Source organism: Solea solea, chromosome 17 (assembly GCF_958295425.1).
Source record: "Solea solea chromosome 17, fSolSol10.1, whole genome shotgun sequence".
NCBI classification, from domain to species: Eukaryota; Metazoa; Chordata; class Actinopteri; order Pleuronectiformes; family Soleidae; genus Solea; species Solea solea.
In genome coordinates, this window is record NC_081150.1 from 13955727 (window position 1) to 13972195 (window position 16469).

The 16469-nt window shown below is 40.5% G+C and overlaps 1 protein-coding gene across 1 annotated transcript in view; it reads right to left on the reverse strand.

The window, feature by feature from the left end:
* Nucleotides 1–877: 877 nt before the first annotated feature.
* The window catches only part of LOC131443748 (cartilage intermediate layer protein 2-like), a 69442-nt gene continuing 53850 nt past the window's right edge, over nt 878–16469 (reverse strand). The window contains exons 3-12 of the mRNA XM_058613678.1: nt 6670–6741; nt 6474–6513; nt 6304–6337; nt 6152–6184; nt 5877–6045; nt 5386–5495; nt 4366–4537; nt 3927–4036; nt 2774–2945; nt 878–2197 (exon numbers count right to left, since the gene is read on the reverse strand). Coding sequence (XP_058469661.1) covers nt 2104–2197; nt 2774–2945; nt 3927–4036; nt 4366–4537; nt 5386–5495; nt 5877–6045; nt 6152–6184; nt 6304–6337; nt 6474–6485 — 906 coding nt within the window. The 5' untranslated portion in view covers nt 6486–6513; nt 6670–6741 and the 3' untranslated portion in view covers nt 878–2103. The remainder of the gene's footprint in view (nt 2198–2773; nt 2946–3926; nt 4037–4365; nt 4538–5385; nt 5496–5876; nt 6046–6151; nt 6185–6303; nt 6338–6473; nt 6514–6669; nt 6742–16469) is intronic.

Below are 16469 nucleotides of genomic sequence, written 5' to 3' on the forward strand. Positions count from 1 at the left end.
GATGTAGATGTAAAACTATACTGCATTTCAACCGGTCATTTCATTTCCACATATTCTACAGGAAAACATTGCCTGAAAAGACAAATCTGTGAATCTGGACCAGCAGCGTGGAGACCTAAAGACGAGTGTGAACTCATTTATGCCCTCTCTATTCTGTAGGTGATGAAATGAGGCCGGACTTGTGTATGAGCGAGGTCGGTCGTCTCTCCTCTCTCCTCCACCATTAATCACATCCCTACACATGAAAATGAACTTAACCCTTCTCACTGTACAGCTCTCTACTTCCGCTCAAGGACACCTTGCGACGGTCAGCAGAAGTTGCATCTTTGTGAGTGTTTTCCTTCGCTATTTACGACTCGGGGGGAGGGACGCTCCTAAATCTCGATCCACGCAGCTTGACGTAATGTGGCTTCATCCTCCGCTCTTAAGAAACTCCATCATACCAATTAGCACTCCCATCCATAAACCCTTTTTTCAAATTCTTAGTCGGGAAGAAAAAAAAAAAGAAAAGCCTTATCCTTATCCCCCCTCCTAAGTTACATAATTCCACTGAAAACTAAAGTAGAATATTCTTGTGGAAAAGAAAAATGATGGAGAGAGACAGGGTCCGAAGGTGGTGAGAATGAAAATAAAGACACAAAGGGAGGGAATGACAGCGTGAAAGAGAAAGGAGGTAGAGGAGGAGTAAAGAAGAGAGAGAGAGACAGAGAGAGAGGGCTGGGGAAAAGAAAATGAGCTTGGTTCCCTTTGTGGCTCCGTGCTTCACCACTTAATCATGCCCTGGTCTATAAATAGGCCTTTACAGCCATGGAATATTGGGAGATTAATGAAAGAGAATGGGACGCCATAATGCTCCGACGCTTCAACGTTCCTCTCGTTAGACTTCAGTTGTGCAGATTTAATTTTCACTTCAACACCACTGGCGGGGGCTCCTCTTTGGGTTCATCATTAAAAAGTAGAGAGGGAACATTTAGCACATAGCCTCCAGTTTCCCTCCTCCTCCTTTTTGCCCACTTCAACGTCGTCTTACAGGAGGATGGGCATGCACGTTTAAAGCTAAGCAGCAGCAAAGTATATAATACAGTACCAAACAAGAGCCAAACACACAAACAGCAAGTGAAATCGCTCTCTCCTCGCTTTACATTCAGTGCGATACACGATGCAGGGTTTCTTCTCGGCACCTATCACGAGGGTTCATCTCCAGAGGAAATGCCGACGGCAGCCTGAATCACCTTGTATCTCCCTGCCCTGTCTCTCTACCCCCCCATGTGTGTGTGTCTATACATACTGTATAAGGCTGTGTGTGCATCCTTGTGTCTGTGAAGGCTCACACTTGATTTTAACAGGCAACGCGGTGTAGTATGGACACAGAGCCTGCACTGAAAACACCAAAGTGTGATTTATATTGTACATTTACATGTTTGTTGTTATTGCGTTGAGTGTCTATTATTACTTCCATCAAACCAACTCACGTTATACCTTTGGTTGGAAGTGTTCTACACATATTTTTAAATTAAAATTTTACAACACTTTCACACTTTCTCATCTATTAGAGCAACTGTAGGCGTACATTCATCATGTGGTGTAACTGTGTTGTTTCTCCTGTTAATGTGAGTTGAGCTCTTTTAACAATGACAATAAAGCTCCACTAATAATATTTCCTCACACTTTCCCCACATAGCCATGCCGTGGCTATGCAGCACCTCCTACTGTCTGTGTCTCATATAAAACTTCCCTATAGCATCTGCTGAGAAGACATACTGTATGTCGGTATTACCCACCACACCTGAGTCTTGAGTCCTATTAAGCTGAGTAGAGTAAAATTAAATTTATTTTTTTTAATTCGCATAGAATAAAATTGACATTTCAGGGTAGAAAAGGTATATATGTAAATAATAAATGTAACTGTCTGACTCACAGGATGCTGGCTCACGGTCACCCTGACATCGCTCACTTACAATAACAAAGGTGTTATGCTATGTCAACAATAATGTGTACTGTCAACTATTTCTACAAATTTCTTTATTCAGGAAAAAAAGAAATCTGGCAAAATTTTAAATGAAATGCACTGGGATTGGAGTCATCTGTTGTCGTGGCACCACATTAGCATGGGCATTCAAACCGAACTTTGTAGTCACGGCAAATGCCAGTTTTCTGGTGATGATTGAGGCAAATACATCCCAGAAGTGGACTGATGCTGAAAAAGAATGTTTATGCAGTTAAAGGCGCTGTGAAACTTAAAATTCAAATCAATACATATTTATTGATTTGAATTTTGTGATTTAAATGTTTGGAAAAATATCAAGAAAAAACATCTACATCATGATTTGAATCATTGTTTCATGCTCATCTTTTCTTTTTTGATATATCATTTATCAAATTGTCAAATGTCACCAAATTTTCAAATGTTTTAAAATTTAATATTGTCATAAATAAGCATTATCAGTAAATTGATATATTCATGTTTCTTATTCCTCAGTACAAAATTAGAGATTCTCATTTTTTCAGTAAAGAATAATAAAGTAACCTTTATTTAAAAGTTTCAGACAATAATTATGTGAAAATGACCCAATTTCCTCAGAGGCCTCATTAAAATTGAATATAGCCTAATGTAAAGTTCCCATTCACTGTGTGCCCCAGGCTCTACAGTATATCTTGATAATGTTTTATAAAAACTTTGGGGGGAAAAAAATCAGGTTTATTGTTGTATTGTAAGTATTGAATGATCACTGGGTTGTAAACTCTTATATTCTTCTCTTATAGGAAAACTTACATAAGGTGTTGCCCTGTGCTGTCGGCTGCGGTCAATGTGTCAGTGGTCACGGCCTCAATGTGCAGCGGTATTGCACAGATCTGTCCTGGGTTCTCTACCCTCAGTGTACTCAAAAGCTCCCAATCCCCTGATCCACTGGGATGGTCCCGGTCATACCACTTGGTCCAACACTCTGAAGGAAGCATTAAAATAGAAGCAGCATGATTCTAGTGTTACTGAAACTTTAAAAAAATACAATAATGTGATAAGTTCAGTTTGAGCAGAGACAGTAAACAAGCTTAAAGCTACATTTTTTTGGACCTTTTTAACATTTAATCGCCAAGATTGACTTTCTGGAAATTACCATTACAGATATCCGTGACGTCATTCTTTATCTGCAATTCAGTTTTTACTAGTCGGAATGACGTCACTTTTGCTACTCATGTGTGTGGGGTTTGTCATTATAGATGACAATTCAAGTTCAAGATATCTACAATTTCATTCTGACGATCTAAAACTTAATTCAAGATATATAAATATAAAAAAAGGGACAATGTAGAGATCTTCAATTGAGGATAATTAACCCTTAGAACATGGAGCATTCCGGCTGCTTTTTTTCTAAAGTACTATGTTAAAACAGAAGAGCTGTAAGAATGTACAGCGTCTTATATCTTTTTAATATATATATAAATATATTAAAAGGTGATATATAAAGTAACATAAATACATATATATCACCGACTACACACCTGAGATAAAAGTACACAAAATGTTGACTGAATTTGTGAAATTTGGTAACACGTCACAGTACAAAGTTTGCTTGGCTCAGTCTTTTTTGTGACTTCTGCACAATTATTGCTACTTTATATCACTACAAAAAATTTGATACGAAATGAATCATAACACATAAAAAAAAAAACTGAATATGTGACCTATGAACACACCACCCAGGATGTCCCTATAAGGAGTTGTGTATTATTCCCACGGCAATTTACCAAGTTACCATCTACATGAATTGTAGACATCTCTGATGACAAACCCTATAAACATAAACGACGAGTAAAAACAAAAACATTTCAGATATCTGTAACTGCAGTTTTGATCGGTAGTGATATCCGATATCAATGGGTAATCCACTTTGCAATATTAGCTTAAAAGTGTAAAAGTACTGTACCCTTTTTGCAGTATTCGGGGGGACATCTGAAGCGAACGCGATAATCACTGCACATCTTGTTTGTTGTTTGGTCTGAGTTCCTGCAGATGAATCCTATCAATGGGTTTTCTCTGGCAAAACAAAGAGCAATGCTTAGGTTACTAACGAGAACTAAACAAGGAGAAAGCGCATTTCAGCTGCTGTAGAAACATGGTGGTGGCCTTCATCAAGCGATGCCCTTGCCTGGACTCTGGAGTACAAATACATTAAAGGGTTTCTTATTTTAAAGTTCAATTTCTGCCAATAAATCCTGCAAAATCTTAAACACCGGATCTTCAAATGTGTCCAACAAAATGGACACTGTGAAGACTTTGTGACTGAGATCATGAATTCCATAGGAAAATGTTTACCAAACACGTCATTACATTTTTGATATTAATATTACTTGTTTAATACTCACACAAGAATCGCATCACCGGTCACAGCTGGACTGGACCCAGATAGAGTTGTGGCCTCGATGTCTATTGGTATAGGGCAGATCTTTCCTGGGTAATTTAGGTGAAGATGAAAGAGGGTTTCCCAATCTCCACTTCCAGTAGGGTCATCTCTGTCAAACCAGTCTGTCCAACACTCTGATTGGACAAGTTGAGAGAAGTTATAGTAAGAAGGCAAATTTGTCTTTGTCTTTTTGTCACTCTCTCACTTTATGTATTTTTTCCTTTTGTACTTTCAAGAGGGTTTTCCGGAAATTCTCTAAAAAGGCTTTTCTTGGTACTGGAAGTACTACTTTCCCTTCTCATCGGATATGCTGCTCAGATTGTGTACGGATTAGCTGATCGATTTGAAACAGTTTGGGCTTAGTGGCTCGACCAGCTGATACCTGCAGAAATCTGGAAGGAAAGCTCACATAGGACGCAGAGGACGAAAACAAGCCAACGTGGAAAGAGAGCCAGGTTGAGACAGGAGAGGCTTTTGGAGAAGAGGCCATGTCTCCCCTTTTTCATTATTGTCAATGTGAGATCTCTGGCCAACAAAATGGAGGCGCTAACGGAGCAAATCAGGACAAATCAGGGTGGACTTTTATTTTGTGAATGTACAATGGATTATGATAAATGCAGTTGGTGAAATGAATACTTTAAAGTTTAAAACTTGCTGCCAGCTAAACCAGCAACTGTTTAATACTGACAAGCTGAAGGGGGCATACCGTATTAGCACCTAGCATAGCAGAAGCAAACACACTTCATTCAATGGGACAAGGGACAAGGATAGTAGTCCAACTGAACGACAAGTGTGCATTGGGATTGGGATTGGAACCAGTGCCCCTCGCAACCCTCATGTGGAGGATAAAGTGGTAGAAGATGAACGGATACCGACTGTGAAACAAAGCACAGTGCTAAGTGACTGCTTATGGACACAGCAACAAAAGAGAAGAGGGTGACCCACTTTGCAATAGCAGGTCAAAAGTGTAAAAGTGCTGTACCTTTTTGGCAGAAATTGGGAGGACACCTGAAGCGAACGCGATAATCCATACACATCTGGCCGGGTGGTTGGTCTTCGTTTCTGCAGACGAATCCTACAGTTGTGTCTTCTCTGTCAAAAATAAAGAGTAATGCTTAGGCCACTAGAAATGATCTCAAATAATGCATTTAATTAATGCAGTACTTTGTGAACTGCCATTTTGCAGCTTCAAGATTAGTATTGTTAGTAGTTTTTTTTTTTTTTGGAGAAAAGCATATTTGGGCTGCTATAGAAACATGGTGGTGGCCATCACAAAGTAAAGTCTGTGCCTGAAGTACATAGAAAAGGCTTATTAGCATCGCATCACATTGCATTACACACAACACAATAATATATTCTGGTTTATGTTTGTGAGTAAATGCCTCACATTTTGACTACGCAGTTACCAAATAGTTGACTACGACTTTGATAAACATCTAAGTGCATAAATATTTACTTCTGAATCTTACTTACTTAAAAATCACATCCACTGTTGGACTGGACGCAGATAGGGTTTGGGCCTGGAGGCCTATTGGAGAAGGGCAGATCTTTCTTGGGTAGCTTTTACGAAGATGCTCGAGGGTTTCCCAATCTCCAGTTCCAGAAGGGTCATCTCTGTCAAACCAGTCCGTCCAGCACGGTGCTTGGGAGAAGTTATAGCAAGAAGGGAAAATTGAAAACTGTCTGTAAGTACACATGGTCAAGATTTGATCTCTTCAATTTCCAAATGCTCATAAAGAATCTGTTACCTGTGGCATACGGGAATAACTGCTGGTTACTTTCTGAAAAAGACAGTCGAAGGAGAGGTTTATTTTGTGAATGTGTACAAAGAAGACAGACGGTTGTGTCATCAATGCTGTACAAATGATTATGATCAAAGCAGTGATCGCAATGAACTTACCAAAGACCAGTCCTACAACAATGGAAAGACTCAGCTATAAGGAAAAAGACATTTCAAATGTTGAACATAGAATATGAAAAATTGTACTTGAATGGTCATTATATTCATAGGAAATGTCAAAACGTAGACATTCAAAGTGTTAATGTATACCACAAAAGGTCATACATTACCAGTTTGCTCATGACGGCAGATAAAATTGGAACTTTAAACCTGGGGTGCAAGAAATAGGATTGTTTGAGCAGTATCAAAATAAGTGAAACAAAAATGATTATAATTAACACAATCTTTTGTCGATTTCATTAAAACAAACGCTGACAATTATTAGTTCCTTGGTATCTCATAAATAAATAGTATAATAGCACTCACCCACAGAACTTCTCAGGTGACCCGTGTGATTCTGTTTGGCTTCACGACAATTTCTCCGCTCTTATATGGTGCCTCAGGATAATCAGGAAGAGACAGTATTTAGTTACCAGACACACCCACAGACACTGCAACACTATAGCATTACAGTCATGTTAACCGTCATTTAGTTTCATGCTTTGAACAAATAAATATAGATACAAAGAAACGCATACTTGTATGAGCACAATAGGTTGAAGAAAGATGACATCAAATTTCCCACTGAGTGAGTAGACAGGCTCAAATGCCACATAAATTGTGTTGTTGACCAGATCTTATTTCCAAATCAGCAAAATACATCAGAGGCACATTTTCCCCAAAGAGTAGGTGGAGTAGGAGTTGGTGTGATTCGAGAAATATCCTCTTTCTTTTTTTTTGTTATGTGCCCAGCAGTGACACTTGGTCCGAGGCTTGAAACTGCAACAAGTTTTTCCTTTCTTTTGTGAAACAGAAAATGTACTAGCCATAGACCACAACACCATAGCAGATAAGTGCACATGCACAGATGATGATGAACATGTTAGCTTCCTGTCTTTTGCAGAATGATGGGTGAGAGCTGGATGTGCACAGCTGCAGTGAACACCATAATCCAGACATAAATGTGGCTTCCTCCTGGCAGTTAAAGGCATCCGTCATGCTATCTCCGCAATTAAAAAGGGGTTGATTTGAGTGCAGGCGGCTGATAGGAATTCATTGCACCTGGACTTAATATGGTTGCTATTTTAGAAACTGTGCAGTACAGTGGGAAATTTATCTCACAGTAACAGCGCACCCTGATGCTCACGTGGGAGACGTATTCACTTTGAGATGGTAAACTAAACCATTGTCCTGTGTGCTACTTTCAAACATTGACAATCACCTTTCCATGTTCTGCCTCTGAGTAATTTTAGACCCGTCTGTCCGGCGCTGGACAAAGAAGAGAAAGCAATTCATCAAGGTGAAATGATCTGGGAGTAATGAACAAGATTTAGAGATGATGACAAGGTATTGTGAGTGTCACAAGATTGGGTGGAAACAGCCTTCATATTATCTTGTTGTGCATCAAGCAGCATTAGCATTCGTTGGCGGTTGTATTTCTGGCCATGACACACATGTACGCCCACCAATTACTTCTTTAGGTTCATCTGTTCAACTCCTCGTAATCAACTTATCTCATGACAACTCTGTGCATGTAGACAGTGTCAAGACGTTCAAACTGAGCATTGAAACGGGATGAAAAGGTGACTGAAGTGACTTTGAACGTGGTTGTTGGTGCCAGGCATTTTAGAAACTGCTGAACTGCTGGGATTTTCAAATATCTCTCAGGTTGAGAATGGTCTGACATTGCCAGACTGGACCAGAAACAGTTACAGTATGCAGAAGGCCGTAAATGAATACACATCACATCAAACCTGAAAGCAGATGCAGCAGAGGACCACTCCCGCCACAATTACTGTCAACACTGTTGGTCAAATTGGTAGGGGTAAAAGAGCAGCTCTGAACGGTTATTCTCACAAAACCTTCAGTCACAGAAAGCTACTGCAGGTGTCACAATGAAAACAAAGTTTTATTTTAGGTTCAATGTAATATAAATATTCACTGAAAGGGAGTGAAAGAAAGGCAAAAGTACCGAGAGGGCTTCACATGTGAGGAATTGTTTCTCGCTGAAAGTTGACTGGCAGTGAAAAGCAACTAAAACGAGAGCACAGTATCCGCTGCCCCCTTTTCAGTGTCCATCCTCTGTAGTGCTTGTGTGTGCGCTAATTAATTGCCCTTTGAGAAGAATGGCCACCTCCTTCTGTTCAATAGCAGCTGGGGATAGTCTCTGTCTATTCATACATCAGCATTAAACTTTGTCATCTGGAGGGGCTGGAGTAATATTTTACACTAAATTGTGCTTTGGACTGGATGCCAAAGTACAAATGACAGCATGGTGTACACTCATTTATCATATCCCCTCCGCCCCCACCCGAACATACACACACCTCCCCCTTATCTCTGTTACCCCAAACTCCCCCACTCTCTCCCTCATTCCCTGTCTCCATGGAAATCATTTGTGTCTCCATCCTCCTGTAGTGAAGGAGCTGACTGCAGGGGTTTCTGTTGACCATCAGCTACATTTATGCAGACACTGGGAGCCATTAGATGGCATCTCAAACTCTCACACACACGCAGGTTTGTGCAGCTAGTCTTCTACTGCATTGATTTCTATTGATTTGGACAGGTGAAGCCAAGTGTTATCCCTAACCTTCATCTGACCACAATTCAGATATTAGCCGAAAACTTAACCGGTTCCTCAGAAATTAGATAATGAGGACTACTGGTCCTGGTAAAGAGGCAACGAATACAATAATACACACACACACATTCTTGTACGGCATTCTTAGTTAGGACTAATAGAACAGTGGAGGTTGTTGGTCTTTGAAACAGTGGAAGCTCATTTCAGTCCCAGTTATTTATACATAAATTCTGCAAACGAAGATTATTTATTTACAGTGTGTATGTATAAAATGAGAATGGGCAATATCGGCAAGCAACAACCAGCTGTTTCGCCCCCCAGGAAGCCCGGCTTCCCTGGAAGTGATGATTGTGCCGCATTTGTCCAATCACTTGGTGACTGAAGTCATTAAAATGCGGAGGCATTATGCAACCCTGCTGAATGGCCCCAATTAATGCTGGACGGAGTGCGGTGTGATTCTGTGCAGTGATCAGTAAGCGTGTGGTGGTCAGGTGATAAATGAGTGTGTGCTCTGCCAGTCAACAGTGATTTGTTCAAAGGCAGTGAAAATAAACCACCTCCATGTTGATCCTAATGATGAAGATCATTTTAGGTAATTGATGAAGCTGAAGAAGGTCTTCGAATGAAATGTCATATTACATGTTCTTCACTATGTGAGTGAGTGTGCAGGGTTTGTCCGTTATGGGTTATGGGAAAAAGCTCATTATGGTTTGGAGTCGGTTTGTTTGGGGGATTTTCATCCTGTTCCAATAGTGCAAGTATGATGCAACACTCCGCTGAGTGATACTCTTTGTGCCAAACATAGTCTCTGGAGGATGATGAGTGTCACCTGATAAGCTCCATTGTCAGCAGTCAACAACAAATAAATGTCAGTTAATGACACGGTGTGTAATTCCCTTTAAAGCACGCATGTTCCAGCAGTTCAAAAACATCAATATTAGACAGTGAGTCCAACACTAAATCCCATTTTATTCTAATATGCTATCTTAGCTCTCCATCAACTCCTGTTGGAAATGTTTGGCTCTTTGCTGCTCGATGCTTCCACTATGTTCTCGGGAGCAAATAACGGCTATCTGGAATGTTTTGCTGAAAACAGCACTATTAAGAACGGCGCACCGATATATTCAGGTTGTGTGACGGTAACCAGAATAATTAGCTGCAGTCGCCTTCAAGCTCCACAGAACTGAAGGAAACTTTTTTATTTTATTTTTTTTATTTCCCCTTGTTCTTGTCTTCTTTCACATTGCCCGTCGTCATCAGTTTCTGTTCATAAAACATAAAGGGAAAAAAATGATATTCATATTCATTGTAAATAACTGGACAAGGAAAACCATAGCTTTATGTTTAAATAGCGAGATGCTGTGTATCTAGTATCTAAACATAAATAAATAGGTTATAATCAGAAAGTGATAGAAGCTTTGCGATTCATGCATTGTATCTGCTTAGAAAACGACCAGTGCTGACCACACTTTAGACTGCACAAGTCCCATATGCAGGAATCTCACCATTAGAATCTCTCACCACTAAAAGCACACTCACCAACATGCAGCTTTACATTAATTTCTGCAAATGTCAGGCCTTTTGGTGGTTAGAGAGCCAGGGTTTTTCATTTGGAAAAACTACCATGAGCCTTTGACCATTGCGACCAAAACTTTTGCACTTTATGTTTGTCTAGTTGTACTTTTGTAATTCTATGTTTGTATTGTAGTTGTTGTCTTCCTGTTTTTATTTAACTATGATGTGTGCTGCTGCCTTTCTTGGCCAGGTCACCCTTGTGAAAGAGATCTTGATCTCAATGGGTCTTTTTATCTGGTTAAATAAAGGATAAATAAAATAAAATAAAAAATAACCCTTAGAACACAGAGCATTTTGGCTGCTTTTTTCCATTTCTATGTTAAAACGTACGGTATATACAGAGGCTATAAGAAATCCAATGAGACATTTCTTTCATGTTCACCAACTGTATAAACACACCCGAGCAAGACGTGCTCAAAATGTTTAAAATCAGGTTGAATTCGTGAAATTTGGAAATACGTCACCGTTCATAGCTCTCGGCTCGTTTTTATGAACAAAAAGGAAAGAAAAAAACGGTCCATTTTGTGACTTCACAATTATCGCTACTTCATTTTTTATATCGCATTTTTAGTAGCGACATAAAATGAATCATAACTTTGACTCAACAAAAAACATGTTTTTTAAAGCCTGAATACAGTATGTGACCTATAAACACACAAGTCCCCAGCATGTCCATATAAAGAGTTGTGTATTATTTACCATGGGTGCACAAAGGGTTAATATATGAGGCAGTCATTTTGGTGTTCTTTACAACAGCACACAATGCACAAACTACATTTTTTTTTATGCTAACTGAAGGACACAAAGGTTCTACATCACACTTGGAAGAGAAGGGTGAGGTGAGGGATACTAGTTTTACATAGTGCGCCGTCAAAGCAGAGGGAAGGTACAACAAATCCATTTGTAAAACCCCTCAGCTTAAATTACCTATCTATTCTCCACACTCACCTCTAATGAAACTGGCTGTTTACAAGGTCATAAACTTAACCATAGCATTAACAAACCACTTATGCAATTGGCTGGCACTATCGCTGCAGTCACTTACAAAAAGGCCTATGTGAAAGCCTGGTAGTGATTTTGGACGGTTATGCTTTTGATTGTTGGTGAAAAGCCAAACTTTTTTGTTGTTGTATTCACAGGGTTGTGTCAGCTTTACAGTTTAAATATTGTCATAATCAGCTCATTCAATTTGGAGCGAAATTAAAGTGCAATCATGAGCGTCGCCTTTCCCATAGTATCTGGTCATGCAAGACTTTCTTCTTTTTTTTTTTTTATACACATTATATCCTTAGAGGAAAAGCTTCATCTTCACTATCCAGCTGTTGAAAAGACTGTGCTGCAGAAAGTGGCCTGAGGATAATTATGTAAAATAGAGGTAAGGAGATGGAAATGTGCTAAGGGTTTAATTATCACTGGAAATGAACTTCACACTGCACAAAGGCAACAAAGGCAAAACACTTATATGAGACACAGATTAGATAATGAGCCTTTTAAATGCAGCTTCCTGCGTCTGGCACATCTTGGGGTCACACAAAATGCTTATTTATTGGTGCCACTTATTTATCTATTTAATATTTTTTTGTATCGCTCATTAGCAGCGAGTGAGCGAGCTTTTTCAATTTGGAGAATGGTGGGTTTTGCACATTATTGTTAAAAAGGTCTATTGTGTGTACTGCACATGCATATGGCGGGGGGTTATTTTGTTGCCATAAAATATGCATGCGTGTATTTCCAGGATGAGGAATGAGAGTGTGAGAGTGTGAAGACTCATTGATATTTTTCTCAGGCCAGCAAAAATGCTTCTAAAGCCCCCCCTCACACACACCGCCCCCCGGTGACCTGCTCTTACATGCCGTATACACACGCCTGCACTTGAGCGCACACACACACACACACACACACACACACACACACACACACACACACACGTACGCACACAAACATTTCATTGCCCATAACAGTGCCTCTGTGTGAGGTGTGACTGTCAGTCCTGCTCTTATACGTCATCATTCGTCTTGCAACCTGACAACCATTCAATCAAAGACTGGCCTCAGGGACCGAGCCGGAACTCTTTTCCACAGGGACGACTGTTACCATGGTAACTGTGGAGGTGTGCGACCCACCAACAAGCCAGAGAAAAAGGTGTTGTGTTTTTTTCCCCCATGTGAAAACATCAACTTTTTTTTTTTTTATCTGTCGCTACCTTCCTGTTTGTCTGTGTGGATGATTGCATGTACCACTCACACACGCTTACAATTCTAGGGCTTGTGGGTAATCTTCCTGTGTCACAGGTGGGTCAGAGTTCTCAGTGAGGAAAATTTCCACACGAGGCTTCAGGCTCTGCATTTTAACATTTATAGAATGTTAAAATGACTTCAATTGCATTCTGTGCTGTAATTAAAATAGAAAATATGCCTGAGAGCGAGGGAATGTTTACCATCTTCATTGTGCATGTTAGCGTTTGCTAATTATTACTAAATAATTATACAGTGAAGGCTCATGGGAAAGTTTTGCCAGTTTGATAATTAACAATGGAAGTGGGTAAATAAATAAAGGCCTAATGATGGCACTAAATTAAAAGTGAGCAATTATGATTTCTCTTCAAGGGGACGTTAATGAATGTACCATGTGTCACATCAATTAAGCAACCAACCATTCAGTCAACCGAATGACCAACCAACCAACATCTCAACATATCATGGATATCAATTATCAACAGCTGCTATAAATACTTCAATAAATGGTGGGATAAGCTGCCAAGAGATCATCCAACTAACTGACAAACCAAACAATAAAACCGACCAAACAGAACATCCAACTAACTAACTGACCAACCAAAAAGAGCATCCAACTAACTGACCAATCAACCAACCAACCAAACAGATCATCCAACTGACTGAATGACCAACTGACCAAACAGAACATTCAACTGACTGACCAACAGAACAACCAACCAAACAGAACATCCAACTGACTGACTGACCAATCAACCAACCAAAAAGATCATCCAACTGACTGACCAACCGGATAACCAACCAAACAGATCATCCAATTGTCCAACCAACCAAATGGAAATTAGCTACTAAGCTATAGTCTGGTACAAGCATCTCTGCTGTTTTATGCATAATGTAATTGTACTCTGTCCTGATAAATAAAATGAAATGAAATGAAACAGGACATCCAACTGACTGACCAACCAACCGATTGACCAACTAAACAGAACATCCAACTGACTAACCGACCAACCAAACAGATCATCCAACTGAGTGACCAACCAAACAACTAACCAAAGAGATCATCCAACCAAACAGATAATCTAACTGAATGACCAACTGAACAACCAACATGATTTACAACAATACATATGTGATCAAATTAAAATGTATTTCTTGACTAATTATTATTTTAATGTTGAATCGCGCTCTCTGTGATAGATAGTGTGTCTGATAATCCGTCCCAGTGCTACAGTGTCTGCTAATAAAAGCCGGGCTGCTGTGCAGCAGAAATCATGCAGCATGTCTTACATGGAGCCTACTTGCTATTTTCACTTGACATCCTCTATCCTCTGTGAGTAATTAAAGAGAGGGCTTGGGCACAGACAGTGACAGGAGGTCTGCTGAGATAGCCAGTGGTCTAATTAGAACCACATATCTCCATTCTACTATAAAAACACTCCTCACCTCTGCTTTCACACCAGCTGTGTGAGGTTTGGTTTTCTTTTCTTGAAAATGGCTGTTTAATGAAATCCCCTTTTTGCTGCAGGAGTTTCGAGGGTGTGAAAGAGTAAACAAAACAACACTCAGGAGAATTAAGGTGTTCCCCCCACCCCCACCACCACCACTTCAGTGTTATGTCTGAAATTATGATTAATCACCATGGAAGTGAGGAGATGGTATAGCAAACAAGCTGCACATCTCTCTTCTGAGCTCAGAAACAGTGGAGAATAAATGTGGAACAACGTGGTCACCCGGATGCTGCCTCATCACATTTCAATGTGTCATATGTAACTGATAAAATATTAACCAGGGAGAATATTTATGCATGTGTTCTCACTTTTTTTTTTTTTTTTCCCCGACAGGCTTCTGTTGTCAAGGAAATGCTATGAACTGAGTCATTACGCTGGAGGATCATGTTTATTCTGCTCGCCTCTGTATTATTTCTCATTCAAAGCCCCGACAGCGCTTCTCCGCTTGTTGACGTTGATCCGTGTCCCAGCCAACTGCCAATCTGTACTCTGCTGCACAGGGCTTTGCCTGCTGACAAATGGCTTGGAGGAGAGGTCCAAGGAGAGTCCTGTCAGAGGCAGTCAGCCCTGTGATGCTGCAGCAATCTGAGCAACTATGGGGGGCGGGGGGGGTGAGAAACAGGGAGAGAAGCTGCTGAGATGCTGATCCTTAAAAAGTTCTTTGAGAGACACAAACTTAAATAGGCTTCTAGAGTTTCTAAGTCGCCATTCGCTCGCTTTATGTCAAAATCCCCCTCCAACATGAAAATGAAACAGTCTTTGCACACATGCAGCACAAGGAAACAGAGCACTCTGTGATTTTTTTCGCAACTCGCGAAAAGCTTCTTGCTTTGGCATCGACCGGCGTGCAATTGAAAACTCAATCCACTGCAGCTTTGGTTCACACTTTTATTGGCTGATTATTGTCGTTGTCAAAACCCGCATGAGCCAAAAGAAAAGAGACCAAAACGGAGAAAGGGAAGGAGGTGGGTATACTTCCAACAGTGATATAAAAGCATATTTTTGTGGTTTTATGTGAAATTCATATACAAAAGGTGAGGAAATTTCTCAAATGTGTTGTTGTACCATGTCCGCAAGAAGACATTTTCTAGCTATATAACTCTTACAAGTTTGCACACACACGCTTAAATTCAAATGGGTTTTTGTTTTTTAAGCAAAAACACCGTCTACTGTCATAAATGATACAGTTACCTACTCTGTGGTGGTGTAGTGGTTAGTAGAGGTTGGCACTGTTGCCTCACAGCAAGATGGTGCTGGGTTTGATTCCTGGAGTTTGCATGCTCTCCCCGTGTCTGCGACTAGTATCCATTCATTTAACGTACAGTCAAATATTTTACTTTAGAAAATAAGAAATGCTTTGACAATTTCCCTATAGACTGGAATACATTCAGTGGTGCCCCGCCCCCCTGTTTGAGAACCACTGAGCAAGACAGTATCCGTGCGAGGGAAGAGGCAGAGTTGGAATGTCATGCAGAAGGTAATCTCTCCTCTGGGAATCGAAGACCGGCCAAAATTCACAAAACAATCTCTGCTTCATCACATGCAGCTCAGTGAAGAGACAGGACTGGAGTTAAAAAAAAAACTCAGCTTTGCTGCTCCGCCCCGATATTGTACGTTATGAATCACTTCATTGTAAACAACCCCCCGACTAATCGTCCAAATTCAGGACTTGGTTCAACAGCCAAAAGTGTTTTTTTGTGTGTAGAAACGATTCCACTAGGGGGGAAAGTGCATACACTTACTGCAATATCACAGTCAGTGTTTAATAATGTGAACAAGACGGATGAAGTAAGACGTCCATAAATCCTCCCTCTTTCCTGCAAACAAAAGCGCGCATACACAGGGACATACTGTACGCCATCGCGCACACTCACACTCACACACGCAGCAGCAACCCCAGGTGAGATTCATTGCAACTCAATGATAGAAGGACGTCTCACTCCGGGGATGCAGTATTGCATCGTCAGAGTTCTGTGACAGATATTAATGTCATGGAGGAACATGATGGATGGAATTCCTTTTTGATGTCGGTGTTCTATCTCCGACTCCGTCTCCCAGAGCCTGGCGCGCCGCAGACATGCCTTTAATGAGCTCTGGTAGCATCCATTTCCTCTGACAGCCATTCCTCGGTGGCCTCTTTGCCTTAAAAACGCTCTGACGAGCAGCGACTCCCCTGGAATACGAGGGATGTCTGATGACAGAACACCCGGGCGTCTCGGTGAAACG